This window comes from Leiobunum rupestre, chromosome 8 (assembly GCF_980474605.1).
Source record: "Leiobunum rupestre chromosome 8, qqLeiRupe1.1.hap1, whole genome shotgun sequence".
Taxonomy (NCBI): domain Eukaryota; kingdom Metazoa; phylum Arthropoda; class Arachnida; order Opiliones; family Sclerosomatidae; genus Leiobunum; species Leiobunum rupestre.
The window spans coordinates 47,785,597-47,807,826 of NC_143391.1; the positions used below are offsets into that span (position 1 = coordinate 47,785,597).

A 22,230-nucleotide genomic window follows, 5' to 3' on the forward strand; every position below is an offset into this window, starting at 1 on the left:
AAGTTATAATTGCTATTTAAACATCAGAATAACAGTATTCATTTACCAGTAGAAAACACAGTTGTTTAATTGAACAATATTTTTTTGTCGGTATAAGCCGTATAACTCGTGACCTTATTTTGAGAAGAACTCTTCTAAAGAGCAAGCTACAGCATTAATGTCAAAGTAAAAAAAAATTGTTTATAATTTTAATCAATTTCAATCAAACGTTAATTTGCGGATAAATTTAATGGTTCAAAATGACGAAACAGGCCAATTCGTTATAAATCTACTAAATGTGAACCGAAAATAATCCACCATTTGAGCAGAAATTCGGTGAAGTTTTACTTTAAATGGGCGTCCTAGTTCAGAATATATATATATATATATATATATATATATATATATATATATATATATATATATATATATATATATATTATAAAATATTTGTCTCTAAAAACAGTAATTTATCGCACTTTTTCGGTAGAAAACTCATTGGTATTATTTAGGAACTCGGTCTTTAAAGTAATTGGCGAAGAACATTTATAAGACTATTGTACGACCAACTTACTTGCATAACGTCAGCATAAATACATGATAGAGATGAGTGTTATTTTAGAGAAGGTTTTTTTTGGAAAAACAGATTTTTGATCAAGAAAAATATTTATTTTTTGTAAAGATATTTTGTTTCTTTAAAGGTAAAGTTAATTTTATTATAGGTTTAATGTTGTTATAGAGTTGGAATTTTTTGCTATAGAGTTAATGTTAATATTTCTTTAGATAAATGGATTGTTTATTTTGAATTGGAGGATTTATTTTATTCTGTTGAGCTTTTTATATATTCATATTCGTATTTAATTTTCCTCTAAGACCAAAACAAGGAATTTTTCAAATGAAAATTGCAGAATTAATATCTTTTTATTGGGCAAATTCTTAATATACAATTTACACAAAAGTTCAATACTATCAGTAATAAACTATATTTTATTTATTAATATTCTAAAATCACAGAATGATCACAGTTATATAGTTATTGCTGCGAGTGATAGTAATTAAAGAGCAGTTGTAATAAGTGTGATTAGTTTGCATCGCGTTTTGTATAAAGTAAATGAGCAGAAGTAAACTTAACTTAAGTTAAAGAGAATATAAGACAGCTAACGAGAAACGACTTAGGGGCCTTTAAAGTATCAAGTATATTAGGTCGTTAATTACTTCTGATCAAGTACTTATTATTGTGTGCAATAATTGAGATTATACTGAGCAACGGTAAAGTCATTCAAGAAATTCGGAGTAGCTTTTCAGGCTATGACGAAATGGTTTAGTGCTTCAACCTACTTTTCATCAAAAATGAAATTTATTTTAATAAACAAATAGTGGAATGCTAATTAAAAAACTTAAAAGATTAAACAAAGAAATAAAAGATGACCTCTACTTACTGGCAATAACATTTAAATATTTGCAGATATTATAAATTACAAGATTTAATTGTAATTTAATTGACTGAAAATCCTCTCACAAGTTATTTTTTCCCAGAGATCAAGAATCCGATGACGATGGCGTTACAACTAAACAATTGATACGTTAAGGGGCTTCTGATTTAACCACTTTTGTGGATGGAATATTAATACGTATTTTAAATGCGTTTAAGTATTGATTAGTAAACTCGTAGGCAACATGTGCTAAAAACATGCTCCTGTTCGGTTTATGATTACATTATACGGCCTTTGCCTTAGACTTATATTGATCTTGAGAGGCCAATAGATAACGTAACCTATTACTTAAGTTAAATTTTGAACCACCGGTGTGCCAAAAATGGATCCCATTTTGCATCCTCAAATTAAAATTATCCTGAAGTTAGTATTCCAAAGGAAAAAAGCGGGGCTTGTCATTCCCGTTACTTCGTCAATGAGGATATCCAACAGGCCACCGAAACGCAACTGTCGAATTGGATATTTCAAGTTCCTTTGAAAACCTAGCTTAAAAAATTCCATTCTTCACAGAAAAATTTATTCGTAGATTAAGAATATACTCAAAAAATAAAATCTCAAAGTCTCTTGTTTTATACGATTTTTACGAATGATATTAATTATTGATGTTCTATTTGTTAAAAGATGGGATGGTTCATTCTTAAATATTTATGTGATTTAAGATCCGTTACACCGCATTTATAAAGGTTAAAATATAAAATAAGTTTTTTTCCTGAAGCAAAATGCGAGTCGCTCTGAGAAAAAACCTAATCTGGTTAAACATTTGAGATAGCGCAAATTAACACGTCAAAATATGGGTTTCGTGTGATATTCTGAGCTTTCAGATTTTGAACGTAGACTCTTTAAATGTAGAACAAGGGATATTTTAGATTTTAAGGGTAAAATACGATATAAGTTATATACAAAGACAAGATTGAATTAGGCGAGGTCCTGCTCTTCTTTCAGTATGTCCTGAATCTCCGTCTTGTACACAAAATAATAGCTGGGTGTCCTCATTTTCTGCACAAAATTCAATGATAAAACTATTAAAATATTTATGACATAGAGAAACGGCATTCCTCGAGGAAGGTGCCCGTGGTAAGGTACTTCACGGAGAAGCAAACGAAGTTTTCAAAGGTTACAGCATTAAACAAGTATCGGTTTTCTTTTTTAAATCAGTCTGGGATGCGTTGCGAGAGGAATTATCTCCCGCCGGAGCATCGCACAAGAGACATGTTTTACTATCGCCACGAAATAACCCTGGGGCTTCAAGAATGAAAAGATCTAAATGGGTTATTAAAGCGCTCTTAAGTATATATTGATTTTCCAGAATTTGTTTTAACTATTTTTGGTGGCTAGGGATAATTCCACTCGTTTCTCCCTCGAAAAATATAGCCCTATAGTTACGTTCAAATTGTAACGATCTTCTCACCACATCCCTACTCGATCGTAGTGCACCACCTTTAATCAGAATCCTTCCAACTTGATCTACAAGTTCGGTACCCATGGCGTAATGCATAGGCGTTCGTCCCATCTAAATAAAAATGAATCAAACATTTGTTACACTGAATTTTTAATTATAATGAAATAGGAGCCATGATTATTTACTCATCCGATACTACATATACGCCTACCAAAAGGTAAAATTACATTGACCATTTAGGAACTACGCTCCACATCCTAACTCTAGAGTACCTAATTTTCCCATTAATAACATTCCCATCTAATTTTTCAAAGTCACCACCGAAACTCTTCATGGTAGTTATATTTTTAAATGTTAATATATTCAGGTGATTAACATTTTTTTAAGTCCAGGCTGACATTTTGAAGAACGGGATGGGCATATACCAAATGTGGCGTTTTAGTAACAAAAGGAAATTAAGCTAATAATAACTTTCATTTTAAAATTGAATATCAAAAGAGACAAGATACTTCATCACTAAAATTTAATAAATAAACGTATAATGTTATGTAGGTCAGACGAAAAGAATATTTAAAACGAGTGTAAAAGAACATAAAAATTACGTAATAAAACAAAACCTAGAAAACGGCTTTGCAAACCACCGAAATAAATATTACAATCATATTATACAATGGAGGGAGTCTAAAATATTAGCTAGGGAAGAAAACTGGTTAAAAAGAATATTTAAAGAATCTATATACATTAAAGATATGGGTAAAAATAATCAAGACAAAGGGCTAATTAACATAAAAAATTGGGTAATATTTAAGATAAATTATAATAGTTGTCGAGTGATTGTAATAATTGTAGAAATTTCGTTCTGTATTTAGACTATGGTTTGAAAAGGAACCTCGTTTTGAAAGCTCAAAAAAAGATAGTCATGGAGTATATTGTCTCTTTTATTATTCAATTTTAAAAATAAAAATAAATAAAAAAACTTTCCCTTCGATGGTAAATATAATGATATAAAATACGCAGATAATAGCAAACGTGAATGAAACAAAGTTATTGGATGGTCTTTAGATTTGCTTAGCACTTTTCGTAACGCAAACTGCAAAAATAACGCTACCTCTCTTAAAACGGTTCTTGGCTGTTTTATAAAGATTACAGTGACATTGTACAGCTTTGGAGTGCATTGCGACTAAACGAGATTGGTTCCGTTGTCAAAACGGATCTGCTGTTACTATTTCTTCTCATAAATGTAAAAAACATCCTTACAAGAAACTAAGTGGTTACTCTTATTTTATTTTTATTTTTAATTACCACTTATAGTTCCCTCATAAATGCAAAAATTTATAAACATTTAAATCAGCCAAAAAAAACGAAAAATCTACGCAATGCAGGAATAATGAGCGTAAAAAATGTCTAATAAATCTGATAACCTTCTTTGGGTAATCAAAATTTATATAAATACAGGATTTCATAAATTATGGGTTCAAATCTTCTTAACCATGTTCTTGCCGCCATATTTTCGCAAACCTCAAAAAAAACTATTATGCAGCGTTTATAGAGTCATTTATTTTTTCTTCAAGAGGGCTATTGGCGTGAGTTAATAATTTGAGATGCTAAATTAAAAAGTGAAATTAAAACTTTAAAGTAGAAGTAGATGGTTTTTCCAAACTTTAAATTGAATGTGCAAAATAAGTCGCAAGCTCGTTTAAAAAGCTTACGTTATCAGGAACATGAACTGATGATGAATTTTGCTTGACAAGGTTCTCGATGATTTCCATGTTCCCGAAGAGGACAGCGACGTGCAGGGCGCATCGCCCTTTGGTGTTCTTGGCAGTGACCAGTGAAGGGTCTTTCGTTATGTAAGAATCCACCATGTGGGACACGTTGTGCCGAATCAGAGTGCTAAGTTCGTCTCTCGTGGTCTGGAAAAAAATGGAGAGGTCATTTAAGTTAATTATTGCGACGCCAATCAAACCATTTTTAAAGTGGGTAAGTTGTATTTTTCTTTTCGTGCAGTTTCTGAAAGTATAAAGTTACTGAAAAAATCCACATCCTCCCGCGAAAAAAATGATTTTTGGGTTTATTTTTAATCTTTTGAAAGATTAAACACTATCCTTAACCCTTTCTTTTATAAGCGTAACACACTGAACTAACTATCTCTTTATTACGTGGAATAAATTGAAACCAATTTGAATGTTTACCCTTGGTCTCATCATTGTTTCACGTGATAGCTCGAAATCGTACTCTACAATAATAAGAATTTGAATAGATGAACACGAAAATAATGCAAATGGCGTCACTTTTCTAATTAAAGAATTTATAAATTAAATCTATATATCTACTTAAAGGGAATATAACCTCCATCACGTTATTTAAGCAAGACTTCACCAAATTACAATGATGGTGACGTAAGTTACATATTTCTTTTAAGATTGCATTAATCACATCGTTTGTTTTGATAAATTTGATTTTGAAAATATGGCCTCCTAAGAGAGGTTTTAAACTTTAAGGGTCTGTGGGAAGGATACAATTTCGCCAAAGCAAATTTTTCTCAATTTATAGTACAATTGAAATTGGAAGTTTCTCAAAGGACCAGCAGTAAGCCTAAAGAACCACATAAGTCCTTCTCGAATGGCGAAAGCCACGTTGAAAAGTATAACACTGTAATTTTGTAATTTAATTATGAAGGTTGGATTTATTGAAGCTAGAGCACCGTCAACAACGGGTTAAATATATCCCGTCAATAATGTGAACCAGATCGAGTCATTCATTAATCGGGTGTCCGAGGCCTGACTATTCGTGGCCTCGGTAGTTCAATGGTAGTGGCGTTGGGGCGGTAACCCTAAGGTCGTAGGTTCGATTCCTGCCCGAGGTGATATGATTTTTCTCAATCACTCTGGTATGGCACCACACGCAGAGGTATTCCTTGGTTAATTGAAACGTCTAATAAAAATTCTTGCGTAATAACTGAAATCAATTCTCACTGCATCATTGATTTCAAGGACGTAAAAAACACTATGATATCCTAAAAATTATGTTAATTACGGAATCAGCTAATAAATATATTTATCCAAATGAGAGTCTTTAGTCCTTCTGGGTTTTCTTTCACTTAAAAGCCAGAGTCTTAAATTAAAATAAGACAAAAGAAAGCACTGATCTTACCTGGAACTCGGAACAATCTTGTAAAAATGTAACCATGGACTGTAAATGATGAGTTTCGAGAAAGTTCACTAGATCGTTTCCCGGCAGTCCATCGGCATTGGTGATTTTAGACAGGTGGTCGTAACCTTCGTGAAGGAGCATTTGGAGGAAGGACACCCTCTGCTCTAGAAGAGCATCTAGAACGTAGCGATCAATAGCCGCGACATTTTCAACCAGTTGGACTTCTTCGGCCAAATCCCTGGCCGTTTTGAAAGTGACGTCTCTCTCGGCCAGCAGCATCTCTGTTTGGCCGATGGACGAGTAAAACGCTTCGGGCATATGCGACCTCGTCGCCGCGAAATGAAGGACCGTCTTGCCTTCTTCGTCCTAAAAAATATACTTAGGAGTTCAAGCTTCAGAAGTGAGATAATTGTTGTCTAACTACAAATTAAAATTGTAAAAACAACGGTATTTTTTGCATATTATATTTAAAAGCAATAAAAATCACCGTCTTAAGTTTCGGCTGCTTGAGACCATAAAAGAGATAGGAGAAGTGGCACTTATACATAAAAATATACTAAGAAGAGCAAGTCCACTTTGTATATAATACATTTATTAAAGATATTTTATATTAAATAAATGTATTATACACAAAGTGGATTTTAAAATATATTCTCAAGATCATCTTCAAAAAGATTTCAATGTTAGAATAAATACTATTTTATTCGCTTTTTTGTGGGAAAATGGACGCAAAAACTTTGTATTTTCATTATTTCCTTGCTCCACAAAGAACTAAGTAATCTGATAACAAACATTAGTCAGGCTAGCCCATCCCTTGAAGACACGTAGGGGGAATTGGTAGATTAGTAGCCAATAAAGCTACGTCTACACGTTTCATCTTGCGGACTTCACCTGTACTTTATCGCAGCAATATATTGGATTGGAATTATATGAAGACCGAAGTATAGTAACTTTTCGTTTATATGTTTTTCTTAGTTTTTCTCGTTTCTAAAGCGACTCCATCATCAAAATTTAATATATAAAAATTTTAAATATAAACACGGATCCTTAATGAGACAAAAAGTTAATTTTAAACTAAGTATTTGTTAAATATACTAAGAATCATGAATGAAACTACCTTCATTTTAGTATGGTCCTCGAAGTCTAAAGGCACATCACATTCTTCTTCGGGAAGCTCTTCGTCCATTAGGCTTGACATCATTCGAGACGTTGTCCCCATTTCCGATCTGTCAAATAAAATTCAAACAAACAATTTAAATCCAATTCTATAGTTTTCCAAAACTAAATTGTCTTGTAGATATATTTAGAATCAACGAAAGTTCCAAGGTGGCAAATAGTGTTGAAAACTGTACAATATGCCATAGTGGGCCATAATTAATTTACTGACAAATGTAGCAAATAAATGACATGAGTCACATGACAATAAAAAACAGCTTAAGAAGTTTCTTCCTAGCAGTATAATATCAGAATTTAAATACTACTTATTGCGGTATATTACGCTACAACACGAAAAGCTCAAACTGCGGAATTTTCTTCTTTTTCGAAGACGCTTTGTGTTTTATAACAGAAAATCGCCTGTTTAGCCGACGGAAATGCAGCAGTTTATAAACTTTTCAGATTGACCTTTACATGGTAAAATGTTATCCGAGAAAGCTGATTGAAATTACTTGTTTTAACCTATTAAATAAATATTCCCTTATTTGCCATTAAAAGAAATTATCTTGACCATTTTTGATGCCTTTCTAAGGATTTATTAAAACTATGCTAATTTAAATATCCAAGTCCCGATGTTGGGTAATGTGAAGTCATTGATTCAAATCGGGCCTTTGACGTAGTCAAGGGCCCCGTTGGAAACTCATCGCTAAATCCATTCATTCGCTCTAAAGAAATAGCGCCACTTACGTCGCTCCGGCAACAAGACGATCATCGTCATTGGTCACATTAACTGAGGACATCCGCCTTCCTCTCAATGGACCATCGGAACTTTTCCCATCAGGAAAAGGAGTACCAACTCGGCCCTGTAATTAAAAAGGCTTTAAAAATATTTCTTTTAATATTCTGATCATTGTTAAAGCAATTCGCGGCTCACAAAACCCATTGGGTGCATATTCGTATTAAAGCAAATGGATCCCGTGCGCTATATCCCCTTATCTTTGCAGCAGTACAAAAAAAATAATATTACCACGCGACCAGAAGCTTACGCATTTTTGATTCTTTAAAAACCATGAATATTCTTTAATAAATAGCAATAATGTTTATCATAAATAACAAAATAAATTTCAACGCTAAGCCTCGTCATAAGCCAATGCAAGCTTAATAGTAAAATAGGACTCCTAAAAGACGCATTTCGTTTCGTTGTAGTTATTTATTCCCTGTAAATCTTAACTATAATCAGACCTATACCACCTATCTTCTGACAACGACATCTATAGAACCATCGAAACACTAGACTAGAGTTGTATGTTGCATTATAATGTAATTGTTGAAAATGCTACTTACACTGCCTGTATTTCTGCCACTTCTAGTAGCACTTTTATTGAGTCCATTTGAATATTGGAGGAGCAAAGAGGCCAAGAATCCAATAGGGTCATCGGGCCTGTACTTGGTCAGGGAAAGTAATCCCCGCACTAGGGCGTTGCTGAATGTGTCCGTGTAGGCAAAGTCGTCTTGGAAATTGTCCTCCATAACGGGCATGATAAGAAATTCGATATCTTTCAAGTCCTCGACTAAACTCTCATCATCGGGAGAAATGGGAGTGGCTGTGCCATCTGACGGGGGTGTTAGTCCTGTCATGGTCATGTAATGTTTCGATTACGTCACGATACTGAGTGGGAAAGAGTGAAACTTACGCTTCATTATCTCGGCGGTTGGTGGCCTTTGCCAAAGATCGACGGAACCAGTGTGACCTGGACGCGGAAATTCGTTGAGAGCTCTGTAATTTTCCAGCAAGTCGCGTATGCTCAATGCCTCGGGATGCTCAAAGTAATATTCTGGAGTATTTCCGTTCTTAAATAATATAAAGTTATGTACGAAACCGAGACGAATACTTAGAATATATTAGGACTTACTTTGTCTTGCATGGCACTATTAGCTCCAGCGTTTTTCAGGATTGTATAGTAATGGCCTCCATCTTGAACTGCCGATGCGTAGTGAAGTGGCGTCCTCCCCTCCTGATATTCAATAATATAACATAAATAAACCTTTACTAATATGTAAGTGTTTTTACAATGGTCTAACTGGTTCTGAATGTGAAAAGTTAAGCTTTTCGAAACCGGTCCGACCGTTGTAAGCACAATTCATTTATTAATTATGCAAGTACATCAAAGTCATATTTTATCATTATTTCAACTGCATTTTTTAAAATTCCAATCGAAGCAGGTGTGAAAAACGTTTTATCGTTTAATCTATTTCCGATCTAAATTTCTTAAAGCAAATTGTGTTAACATTTGCTCCATTCCCGGTTTTTTAAAACATCTCCAACGGTTCGTACTATAATCGCGTAAAAGCTGTAGTTTTGGTGTTATAAAATAATTGACAATATGTTTCAAACAGTTTCAGGACTTTTGAATGACCTAATTATTTCATTATAATTGTTCGCACGGCGCTAACTTTCTTTGCGGCGCACGCGTGACTGTGGGAAGTAAAATAATGCATAATATTTAAGGTTTACACATATATAAAGAAATAATTCAATGAAAGCCTAACAACGTTTTATGAAAATTAAAACTTCGATAAGCCCTATAAAGTCGAAGTTTGGCGTACGTTATCAGGTCCGTCCAATGTTTCCGGAAACTGATGGACAATGTAAAGAAGAACGTCAGTGTGGCCGTGGAGTACGGCAAGATGCAGCGGCCCGGCGCCCATGTGGTCCCTGCTCAAGGCAAATCTCTTTCTTGTGAGCACGGTTCTCACTTCGCTTATGTTTCCTCGCACCACTGCCTCGTGAACCGCCCTGATGCGTTCCTATACAAATACAGAAATTAATTCATATTTTACGGTACCGAAAACTATAGAACAATTTACCAAAAGTAATTGAAGTATTTTTCGAATTACGTATAGCTTTTTAATAAATAGTCGTTTTCAACTTTTGTAATAATTGTAAATTAATTTTTTTGCTCGAAAAAAGTTTTTTCTTCAAAAACTTGTAATCAAACTAAACTATTGTTTTGTGAAATTTCACCGTGATGGGAACATTGTTTCACCAATTGTGAAACATTCTTTTTCACCAGTAGATGCTAGATCAAAACTTTCCATTTGAATGTTGTAGTCCGCAATCAAAACTTATTAAATTCGTTTTTTCAGTGAAAAAATACCTATTTTCCACTTAATAACTAGACTACACTTTTGACGCGGCGAAAATTAAAAATTGAATATGCGTTAGTCATTTATTAATAATGTTCAAAAAAGGTGGGTGGTTTGTTTTTAAATCGAGTTTTATAATTTCTATGAATAAGGGTTGCAGTACGTTCTACAAATTGGTTTCAATTATGCCACCATCGGTTGCAACGCAGGCTTGTGCAGGGACAATCAAGTTCGCAAACGTAAGCTCTATCATTTCCGGTGTGACATCTCGGCAAGCACTGATTAGTCTTTGGATAGAAGAAGTCCAATCCCAATAAGTATGCGTTCAAATTGAACATGATGATGGTGTGCGACACTCCAATGTGGACTAACGTCGTTTCAAAGATTTTTTATTAAAAGGCCCATCTTTAAAAAACGACGGTTTTTTCAGAAAACAAAAGAAACCGCAAAAAATGTGGATCGTCTTCCACAGCATTGAGCAGCCAGTTGCTAAATTCATATCGTCTTTGACTGTCTCCATCAAAAAGTCCTTGATGAAGCGTACCTCTTTATGGATGGAAGCGATGTTTTGCTTGAAAAGAAACTGCCTTCCTGGATAACGAATTTCCTCAACGGTGGATAGGAAGATATGGTTCAATACGTTGTCAACCAAGATCACCTGAACTAACGCAGCAGGAATTGTTTCTGTGGGGTTTCATTTAAGAAAAGGTATACGCCACGTCGATTGAAACCAGAGAGGAACTTATCCAAAGAGTTATCAGTGCTTGCCGAGAAGTCACACCGGAAATGATAGAGCGTGCGTTTGCGAACTTGATTGTGCGTGCAAAAGCCTACGTTGCAACCGATGGTGGCATATTTGAAACAAATTAAACTTACTGTACACCTTATTCATAGAAATAAGAAAAACTCGATTTAAAAAAACCACCTACTTATTTTGAACATTATTAATAATTCTAATTACTGTGTCTTACGCATATTCAATTTTTAATACTTATCGCGTCAAAAAGTGTAATTTCGCTTGACTAAGTTGTCAATTTTCTAAGTCTCCTTATTCACTGAAAAATCGTTTTTTTGTCTCTGAATCAATGATTTTAAAAGGTTTTCGATGGTGGGCTATAACTTTGAAATGAAAAGTTTTGATCTAGCACCTAGTGGTGAAATAATAATGTTTCACAATTGGTGAGACAATGGGTCAGAAATGGTGAAATTTCACAAAACAATGTCCTCAGTATAGTTAATCAACCCTTGAAATTTGATATTTCCCGTATTACGAATTTTGAAGAAAAAAAAAACACTTTTTCGACCAAAAAAAAAAGACCCGACTTATATTATATTTATTTTATGCATAGTCCATATGTATTTTGTAATGGCAATTTATTTAGTGGTAAACGCTCTTAACGTCAATACCTAAAATCTTAAGCCACACCTAAAAACTCATTTAATTGAGGTTTGGGTGCCAGATTTTACCAATAAAATCTAAAGAAGCACGCCATGCAAACTGATTTCAAACGATATTATGACAGTACCTTCAGTACAATAGATTGCATAACACCAAGAAATAAATCAATTAGAAAATTGGCTCAGAAACAAATAAGTATGTGACGGAAAGATTTTTTAAATAAATAGATGTTTCTTTAATATAAAATGAATAAAAAGTAAAAAAAACCTTGCCTTTACGGCACAGTCCCTTACTTTTACAAGTGTACGAGCGCGTTTAAATTTCGCGTGAGAAGAATATACTGTTAAAGCTGTGTCTTGTAACGTAATAGCAACATATTATATTTTTTTACTTATAATTAATTTTATTTTAGAGAAACATCTATTGTTGCTGATGGAGATGTTATCAACGAGCACAATATCTTAGGACAAATTGAAACATTAACAGCAAAATGGTTTGATAAGACGGTCATATTAACTTACCATGTACGTTGGAACTAAATTGAGAAATTCGGAAACTTGTTTGTCGTCTGAGACCCGGCCGATTAAGCGTTCACCTTGACCCGCGATGACGACGTGTTCGAGTCGAAGCAAGTCTTTCTCGGCGATCCATTTGTCAATTAGTTCCCCTAACCTATCTGCAATTATCGCAAGGAAAGTATTGTTAAAAGTCCACCTTGTAGGCCTATCCATCAAATTACATCGTATTTTCCTAGGTTTATACTTTTGAGAACGAATATAAAAACCAAAAGCGAATTTTAAAATATGTTTAACAACGTCGTCACATTTACATATTGTTATCTTAAACTGGCGATAAAAATTATATTATTCGGCTCCTTAACAAATATATGTAATGGATTTTTCCATATTAATAATCACGTGCATTTTTATTGTAAATTGTGATATCCATAAAAATAAATATTTACGTCTCAGGTATAATACGAACACTATTTTCAGGTTATTGGTCATTGCAACAAATACTCAAAGACCTGCAATATTTTTCTCCGCCCTGAGTTTTTATTCCTTTTTAGTTCTAATACAGGTCTTATAAAGTTCGCGTTATTTAGCTCAACAGAAACTATCAACGTGTGGTAGGAAGATTTGCAGTACACTCCATCTGTCCAATGGTCAGACCAAACAATAAGGAAACTCACCGTATTCTGGAGAGTCTTTTGGTTCCTGGGCTTGGTGTTTCGTTCCTTCTGAACTGTCCGCTGATTTCTGGGATTCACTAGGATCTGGAGTAAGTGCTTCTGCTTTGTCTGGTGGTTCGGCATACTGTTCACTTTCGTCATCGTTTAAGTCGTTAATTTTAGAATCTTCTGTTAGAGGCGTCACATCTGACATTGTAGCATTACCAGAGTCTTCACTTACATCATCTTTAGGTGACCCATCTTCACTCTTCGGGGGATTATCGGTGGCCTCGAGCGCGGAGTCCATTTCAATTTCTTCAAAATTAATCTTTGACTCTTCTGCCGATTCAATTGCATCAGTTGTTAACGTTTCTTCCACTGCCGGTTTGGATTCTTCTAAAACTATCACGCAATTTTCGTCTTTATCTGCATCAGCAACTGCTTCGGATTCTGTCCCCTCTTCTATCTGTGTGTCTACCGCAGTTACCACTTCCGATACTGTTAACCCCTCAGATTCAGTTGTTACATCCCCTTCAGTTTCAAGAGACGCAACAACGTTACTTTCTGGTCCCACTTCAGCTTGCTGTAAGGCTTCTATATCTGGTTCCACTGGAGTCTCAAATTCAGGCTCAGGAGGGGCTTCCACATCTGCTTCCAGGGCCACCTTGACTTCTGTTTCCACTCCCGCCTCGTTTTCTGCTTCCGCAGGCGTTTCGACCTCTGCTTCCACTGGAACCTTAACTTCTGCTTCTGTGGGACACTCGACCTCTACTACTACTTCCGCGGGAGACTCAACCTCTGCTTCACCGGGCGCTTCGACTTCTGCTTCCGCTGGCACCTCGACCTCTGCTTCCGTCGGCGCTTCAACCTCTGCTTCCGTCGGCGCCTCGACCTCTGCTTCCGTCAACGCCGCGACCTCTGCTTCCGCCGGTGCCTCGACCTCTGCTTCCGATGGCGCCTCGACCTCTGCTTCCGTCGGCGCCTCGACCTCTGCTTCCGTCGGCGCCTCGACCTCTGCTTCCGTCGGCGCCACGACCTCTGCTTCCGTCGGCGCCTCGACCTCTGCTTCCGTCGGCGCCTCGACCTCTGCTTCCGTCGGCGCCTCGACCTCTGCTTCCGTCGGCGCCTCGACCTCTGCTTCCGTCGGCGCCTCGACCTCTGCTTCCGTCGGCGCCTCGACCTCTGCTTCCGTCGGCGCCTCGACCTCTGCTTCCGTCGGCGCCTCGACCTCTGCTTCCGTCGGCGCCTCGACCTCTGCTTCCGTCGGCGCCTCGACCTCTGCTTCCGTCGGCGCCTCGACCTCTGCTTCCGTCGGCGCCTCGACCTCTGCTTCCGTCGGCGCCTCGACCTCTGCTTCCGTCGGCGCCTCGACCTCTGCTTCCGTCGGCGCCTCGACCTCTGCTTCCGTCGGCGCCTCGACCTCTGCTTCCGTCGGCGGCTCGACCTCTGCTTCCATCGGCGGCTCGACCTCTGCTTCCGCCGGTGCATCAACCTCTGCTTCCGTTGGCCCCTCGACCTCTGCTTCCGCCGGTGCCTCGACCTCTGCTTCCGTTGGCGCCTCGACCTCTGCTTCCGTCGGCGCCTTGACCTCTGCTTCCGTTGGCGTCTCGACCTCTGCTTCCGCCGATGCCCCGACCTCTGCTTCTGCCGGCGCCTCGACCTCTGCTTCCATTGGCGCCTCGAACTCTGCTTCCATTGGCGCCTCGAACTCTGCTTCCATTGGCGCCTCGACCTCTGCTTCCATTGGCGCCTCGACCTCTGCTTCCGCCGGCGCCTCGACCTCTGCTTCCGCCGGCGCCTCGACCTCTGCTTCCGTTGGCGCCTCGACCTCTGCTTCCGTTGGCGCCTCGACCTCTGTTTCCGTTGGCGCCTCGACCTCTGTTTCCGTTGGCGCCTCGACCTCTGTTTCCGTTGGCGCCTCGACCTCTGTTTCCGTTGGCGCCTCGACCTCTGTTTCCGTTGGCGCCTCGACCTCTGTTTCCGTTGGCGCCTCGACCTCTGTTTCCGTTGGCGCCTCGACCTCTGTTTCCGTTGGCGCCTCGACCTCTGCTTCCGTTGGCACCTCGACCTCTGTTTTGGCTGGCGACTCGACCTCTTCTTCCACTGGCGTATCGACTTCAGTTTCAGTGGGTGCCTCATCTTCCGGTTCCGCTAGAGTCTCGGTTTCAGGTTCTGTCTCCCCAGATATTGTTTCAGGTTCTGCTGCCTCAGGTGCCGTTTCTACAACATCTGTGACTTCATCATTGTTCGAAGTATCATCCTTTTTGGAAGAGCCACCACTTTTCCGTCCAGCGGAAGATTTATTCAGAAATGACGCTCGGAGCTCATGCACACCCAAATAATAGTCGGCTGTTTTTCCTCTCTAAATTTAAGGAAACCGGATGTAATTATATAAATATTAGAACACTTGTTAAGTAATGACAGAACAAATATTGATAAGACAATTTTCATATCAACAGAAAAGAGAAACTAAAGTTGATTGCTGTCTTTTGTGTAACTATTTTTGCGGTGAATTATATTTCATTATAAGTAGGTAGTCGGCATGCTACAATGTAAGTTTAGAAGGACTAATATTTTACTCTTTTCTTAATGTGAAAAGTGAATTAAATTTCTTTGAGAGGGACATCGCTAATTGAATTCAAAAACTTTCGAAAATACAACCCTAATTTTTGCTTTTCTCTCTGTCACTTAGCTCTTTCAATAAGAAAAGAAATCTGATACAATGTCAGCAATACTAAGTTAAAATGGTGTTTAAGCATATGTTACTCTTTCCAGTACTAAGATAGACCGGATATTCAAAATTACATTATAATTAATATTTTGCATAGAAACGATACCTGATCCATTATCCTTGGATCAGCTTTGCAATCGATTAATAACTTGTATATTTCAGGATGATTTCCAATTCCCGAAACGTGTAAAGGTGTTCGTCCAGCCTGAAATTATGAGTTATGTTGAACCAAAATATTCCACACATTTTATAAAATAGATACTCAATGAAATGGAGGATAGTTACAGTGTCTTTCATCATTAATGTGTAAGGGAAGTTATCCACTAGATATTTAACGATCTGTGGTCTGTCATTGGAAACGGAGATGTGAATGGCAAATTGTCCGTCGCTGTTCCTTGCTTTTAGCAATTTTTCGTCGTTTTCGGCCAAATTCATTACTTTATCTAGATCTCCACTGGCACAAGCTTCATGAAATTCTTTAATCGATGACTGTAAAAGATAGGTTAATATTAGCAACAACGTAAGCCGATCTATACACTTTTGTAAATTCCGGCTCATATTGCACACTTGAGAAAAGGAATTAATGTCCCCACTTAAAACCAGCTGGAATCAAAATATAACTAGTTTTATTCCAATAAAATCGGAAACACATTAAGCCGAGAAAGCTATAAAAACAGTTCATATATGATAACAGTGGTGGCTCTGAGTCTAAAATATTTGGTCCTTATATTTTTAAAATAAATGTAAGTTCCGTCCAAATTTCGAATATTTTACCGGACAACTTTGAATATTTTACAAACCAATTTTTATCCAAAAACCGACTAATTTCGAACAGAAAACAGGCGACATTCGATTAGAAAATCAAATAATTTTGATCCCAAAAGCCGGCTAACTTATAGAGACCATATCCGAACAATATATTTTATACGGGACGTATAATTTAGGTTAAAGATCACCAAGTAAAGTATAAGTAGTTATCTGGCGACGTTATTGTTTCGCTAATTTGAGTTTTATCCTCCTTTGCTTAGTCATTTTTACTAAAAAATTAATATATATTTATTGCATTGCACATACCAATTGAGAAGGCACAGTTTTTAAGAATATCTTTCCATTTTCGAACCACGATTGCCTCCCAACGACGTATGGTCCATATCCCTCCAAAACGAGTTCTTGCAACTGGGCGACGTCTCCGTTTTTCAGAGCGACAGTGATTCGTTCTTGAACTGCTGGTGGCGCCGTTACTGCAAATAGTTAAGAGAAGTAATTAATATTACCAAAATATTTTTATTTCCGTTATCAATAAAGTAATAGTAACTTACGTAGGCGCCTTTTGAGAGGTGGTTCAGAGTGAGACCTCCTGTGGAGCGCCGTTTTCAGTTTGCTGGACATCGTGGTTGGTATCGGTAAATGGTGTGTTCGGTAGTATTCCGGACAACGACCTCTCTATTTAAATTGACAAATACGATATTCATATAATAATAAAATTGGTTGTATCTACTTGTGCATAAATGACAATGTAAAAATTTTTATTATAAAATCAACGGTTTTTATTTTGCACAATATTAAAATCAGTTAGAAAGACCGACTATAGTTTCGGCTTGTTTAGGAGATCACCAGGGGAACAATGCGCAAACAATGTACATATAAATATATTATTAAATATAATATTATAGGTTAGTATTAAATTATTTCTTAGGCTAATATTAAAATATTTCTTAGGCTAATATTTAAATATTTCTTAGGCTAATATTTAAATATTTCTAAAGCAAATATTAAGACATTTCTTAGGCAAGGTTTTAATTTTTGTATTTTAATGTTTAAATTTAGATATTTTACGGTTTAAATTTAGATATTTTACTGTTTAAATTTAGATATTTTACTGTTTAAATTTAGATATTTTACTGTTTAAATTTAGATATTTTACTGTTTAAATTTAGATATTTTACTGTTTAAATTTAGATATTTTACTGTTTAAATTTAGATATTTTACTGTTTAAACTTGCTTAGATTAACGGTAAAAGTAAGTGAAGGGAGTTTTTGGCTCGAGTGGCATGAAGGGCATGGCACCACCATCCTACGCTTTCCAACTCGGCCACCTGTAATTGGCTTTACAAGTCGCTAGTTGACTTAGGCCTATGTTGGTGCCTTGGGTATTAGCTTAGCGGATCATTATTATTATGTTTTAAATTAAGATATTTTAGGTTTGTTTAAATTATTATTAAGCTTTTAACTAAGCCATTGTAAATGTAATTTTAAGGCATTAACAAGTAGTTTTAAAATATTTTAAAGACATTATCAATATCTTATGGTTTTTTTATAGCGCAGGTAACATAACAAATTATGCTTCTAAAGGCTACTTCTACGCTTGCGTACCAAAACGGACGGTGAAAAATCTTCATATCAAATCACCTCAGGCTGGAAACTAACCAACGACCTTAGGGTTTCCGTCCCAACGTCACAAAGATTAGACTACCGAGGTGACGTTTCAAAAGGCCTCGGACGTACAAATTAGGTACTTGTTCAAATTCGTAAAAAATAAACCGGGATGTGTTTAAAATAAATATAAAATAGCTTACGTTGTCTTTCATATTGGCATCTGCCCCAGCTTCCAGAAGAAGTTTGTAACAATTCAAGCCATCCCGTCTCGTTTTCGCCGCAGCATAGTGCAACGCTGTCCGGCCGTCCTACGGAAATGGTGAAATAGTTTTAGCCCTTAACTGGCTCGAAAATTATTAAATTTTAAGTATTGGTCGATATATTTTATATTTCACAAATCTTAGACGAACAAATAAGGGATGGTTCACTCAATGTTTGGTTAGAGAAACACCAGCTCTGTGGTGGCAAAATTCCGCCATAATCCCACTGAAACAAAAATACGCGATACATATTCAAAAGCTCGCAGCTGATCCCGTGAAACTGGACAAAACCTCTGCCACTAGAGGACGCACGGGATTTGTTAACGCCGGCTTAACATGAAGTGTGCCGTCCTTATTTGTTGTTTAAGGACAAATAAATTAATTAAATTTTTTATGAACTATCTGATAGTCCACAATATAGGCGTTATTTCCATATTTCATAATTCACTATGCAGAAACAATACGCACGAATTGGTAGTTTGAATTTAATGAAGAGAAAGGAGTGTTACAAACATTGTCTCTGGCATTGACGGTTTCCGGGAATTTTCCGATGAGAAACGTGAGTGCCTGCTCTCTTCCGAGAATGACGGCCCTGTGCAGAGGGGTCATTCCCATGTGGTCCTTCGCTAGAGCGTAGTCTTCCTTTTCCAGTTGCTTTTGAAGGAGTGCCAGGTCGTCGTTGGAGATGGCCGTGTGGATGGCCTCAATGCGCTCCATCAACTGAGGAACGTCCTTCTCGATGTACGAACGAAGACCTTCGCTGTCCGACTTCTGCTGAAGAACTTTGTGCGCGAATCCTTGGATCACGGCACCTTCTAACTTCTCGATGTCTTCTTCTTGGGCCCATTTTCTCAAATTGGCCGAAGTAACCTCTAGTCCTGGAAGTACAGTTAAAAAAACGGTTAAAAATAAATTCGTAATAGATATATAATTACTTTTTGCAAGCTGGTATTTAGAAATTCCAAAAAACCAAGAAAAAATATTTAAAATAGATGTGCTCTATTTCTAGTAGCCCGTGAATTGGCTAATAGTTGCACTATAATATTTAATAATTATTATAATATTATATTAAAAGATCAACATCGTCTCTTCAAAACTTGGGTTAAAGGTCTATGTAACCTTATTAACTAAGTCTGGCCAGGACGGGAATTTAACAGACATAATGTTATAAAGTTTAGAACACGGTAAAATAAAACATTTTACAACTTAATATCAAATTAATATGAGCCGACAAACCGGAAAAACTAAATATAATCAATAACATAAAATAGAACACATTTTTATAGCATAGAAAGCACTTTTATAGAATAGGGAGCACAATTATTTAAATAGGGAAGAAAACAATTGTTGTATGAAAATTTTCTTCTAATAATAACGAAAACGTTAAAAGAATAGGAGCGAAATGTTTATCTAACTTCATATTTATCTCAATCGCTCGAGACCTTGACTCACTCACTGTATCAAACTAAATTTTTAATATAATAATAATAATAATAATCAGCTATTCTAATACCCAAGGCACCATCTTAGGCCCAAGTCATCTAGCGACTTATAAAATACGATTTTCGTTCCTTTATATAAAACTGCTTTCTATTCCATAAAAGCTTTTATATACTATAAAAGTGCTTTCTATTCCATTAAAGTGCTTTCTATTCCATTAAAGTGCTTTCTATTCTATAAATTGCTTTCTATTCCATTAATGTGTTTTCTATTCTATAAAAGTGCTTTCTATTCTATAAAACTGCTTTCTAGTTAATAAAAGTGTTTTTTATTCTATAAAACTGCTTTCTAGTCCATAAAAGTGTTTTTTCCGGTTTGGAGCCTCATACCGCTATTTTCATTATTAAGCAAACGCGTTTTTAGAAATATATCAGAAACGTATTTTCGTTAATCAAACCTAATCCAACAGTTATAAAGTGATTGAAGGTATTTCAGAAGATAGGTAGGAAGGGTAGGTAGCTTAACTGATTAGACGTTCTTATTAGCTGTAAAACAAGGTCTCATAGTAGTTATGAGTCATTGTTTGTTGTTAATCTTAAACTAAAAGCACAGTAGAAGAAAAAAGATGGCTGCGTTACTTTGAAGTCTCGGAGGAGGTAAGGGTGGTCTGCTTCTGAATCTCGGTTTCCTGGAATATCTTTGGCTTCGGAAGACTGAACTTTGATCTGTAGATTGCTAAAAAATATTTATCTTAAATCATATCCCAACAGACCAGTTATCGAGCCTGAATGTTTCGTAATCTTACATTATCGTCGTTGCTCACCGCGTCCGGAGCGTCTCCATGTGGGAGGGCTTTCAAGTTCTCACTCTCAGATAGAGACTCTAGAAACGAAAAATGTAGATCGTATTTACATTGCACTTGTTCAAATATTTATTTGGGAAAAGATCCCCTATTCTAAAGCATTTATATTGTACATAGATCGCATTCTCTACATTTTCAAATATATTTATATCTCTGAATATTTAAGCCCACAGGGTAACCTTGGAGGAATAAAACCAGTATACAGGAGTTGCGGAGAGCTGCGAAATCGGTTTCGTCAGTGACCGTGAACTCGCGCGAGACGGAGGGGTTCAAACGCGACTAGCGCCAACTGCATTCGGAATTTTGCAACTATTCTCATTTTATAGCATTGTTTTCGCGTCATCTGGTTTGTTTTATTCCTCCAAACAAATACGAGTCATTTTGGAAAAAGGCGCAAGGAATTTAGAAATGTTTCAAAACAAAAACCAGACGACGCGAAAACAATGATATAAAATTATAATAGTTGCAAAATTCCGTAAGCAGTTGGCGCTAGTCGCGTTTGAACCCCTCCGTCTCGCGCGAGTTCACGGTCACTGACGAAACCGATTTCGCAGCACTCCGCAACTCCTGTATACTTGTTTTATTCCTCCAAGGGGTAACGAACGATTTTGGAGTTCGGTCTCGTCACCGGCTGTCCGGCGATTGATGATTTATCGCAAAAGAGAGGCTTAAACGCCCTCAGCGCCATCTCTATGCGATACAGATAACTACATTCTAATTTTACATTAGGGATAGATAAATAAGCGTTTAAATCACTCTTTGAGGTTGTGGCAGCAGCAGTGGCGTAGCCAGGGGGGGGGGGGCGTATGGTCGTATTAAAAAAAAAATTCAATGGTGTGCCCCCCCCCCCCGAAACAAAATCCTGGCTACGCTACTGGGCAGCAGTGACCTGGTGAGATCCAACTCCTTACTCGTTCGCTAAAAATTTCATAAATTAGGAAAAAGTTTGTCTTACTCGTTAGCGGTGACCTTAATTTAATTCTCGTTGTTTGATTGGCAACGTGAGTGGCATTCACCCTTTGATTGCGTTTCATAATTTGTTCCAAGCTCAGCTGCTCCGGATGCTGCAGCAATTGCTCCGGTGATTTACCCTTCTGCAATGTCATATACAATCAGATATTCTGAGATAGATTTAAAATCACGATATTTTGCAAGTAATTGCAAAATATATTTGTGTTAAATGAAAATATCTATACCATATTGACCTATTAAATGGTTTATTATATTAAACCGAAATATTCCGCCATCTGCTTAGCACATTACGTTTCAAATTCGAATTTTTACCAAAGACTGTTTTAATTAAAAAAAAACGTTCGAATACAAAGTTGAGGTTTCTTTTAAAGAAATCTACCATTTGTTAGTATGAACAAATAATTTTTAAAAATTTATTCGCTAAGCTAACAATAGCTATTCGATTTGATGAATCGAATATTCAATTGGGAATTTGATTAAGTTATTTTATTTAACCAATTATTTATGTGTATTTCCCAATTCTGCTTAAATAGTAAAGGCGTACCCTTAGTATGTCACCCGCTACTACCGGAACTCAGAAATGTCGGCAGTCGTCTATTTAAGGGGTTTTCCCCCGAGATCTTCAGTTTCCCCTTCTATAAAAACTTGTTGAGGTTAACGGTAATAGTTAGTGTAGGGAGCTGTTGGCTCGAA

The 22,230-nt window shown here is 36.7% G+C and overlaps 1 protein-coding gene across 1 annotated transcript in view; it reads right to left on the reverse strand.

Moving 5' to 3' along the window:
• Positions 1 to 1,444: 1,444 nt before the first annotated feature.
• The window catches only part of LOC149933568 (uncharacterized), a 30,567-nt gene continuing 9,781 nt past the window's right edge, over positions 1,445 to 22,230 (reverse strand). Inside the window, exons 8-28 of the mRNA XM_090157337.1 lie at positions 21,521 to 21,659; positions 20,509 to 20,585; positions 20,342 to 20,438; positions 18,777 to 19,141; positions 18,204 to 18,311; positions 16,947 to 17,070; positions 16,702 to 16,868; positions 15,913 to 16,116; positions 15,734 to 15,832; positions 12,918 to 15,258; positions 12,247 to 12,401; positions 9,787 to 9,987; positions 9,093 to 9,194; positions 8,874 to 9,030; positions 8,524 to 8,810; positions 7,927 to 8,042; positions 7,142 to 7,250; positions 6,025 to 6,390; positions 4,581 to 4,784; positions 2,881 to 2,982; positions 1,445 to 2,468 (exon numbers count right to left, since the gene is read on the reverse strand). Coding sequence (XP_090013463.1) covers positions 2,388 to 2,468; positions 2,881 to 2,982; positions 4,581 to 4,784; positions 6,025 to 6,390; positions 7,142 to 7,250; positions 7,927 to 8,042; positions 8,524 to 8,810; positions 8,874 to 9,030; positions 9,093 to 9,194; positions 9,787 to 9,987; positions 12,247 to 12,401; positions 12,918 to 15,258; positions 15,734 to 15,832; positions 15,913 to 16,116; positions 16,702 to 16,868; positions 16,947 to 17,070; positions 18,204 to 18,311; positions 18,777 to 19,141; positions 20,342 to 20,438; positions 20,509 to 20,585; positions 21,521 to 21,659 — 5,601 coding nt within the window. The 3' untranslated portion in view covers positions 1,445 to 2,387. The remainder of the gene's footprint in view (positions 2,469 to 2,880; positions 2,983 to 4,580; positions 4,785 to 6,024; positions 6,391 to 7,141; positions 7,251 to 7,926; positions 8,043 to 8,523; positions 8,811 to 8,873; positions 9,031 to 9,092; positions 9,195 to 9,786; positions 9,988 to 12,246; positions 12,402 to 12,917; positions 15,259 to 15,733; positions 15,833 to 15,912; positions 16,117 to 16,701; positions 16,869 to 16,946; positions 17,071 to 18,203; positions 18,312 to 18,776; positions 19,142 to 20,341; positions 20,439 to 20,508; positions 20,586 to 21,520; positions 21,660 to 22,230) is intronic.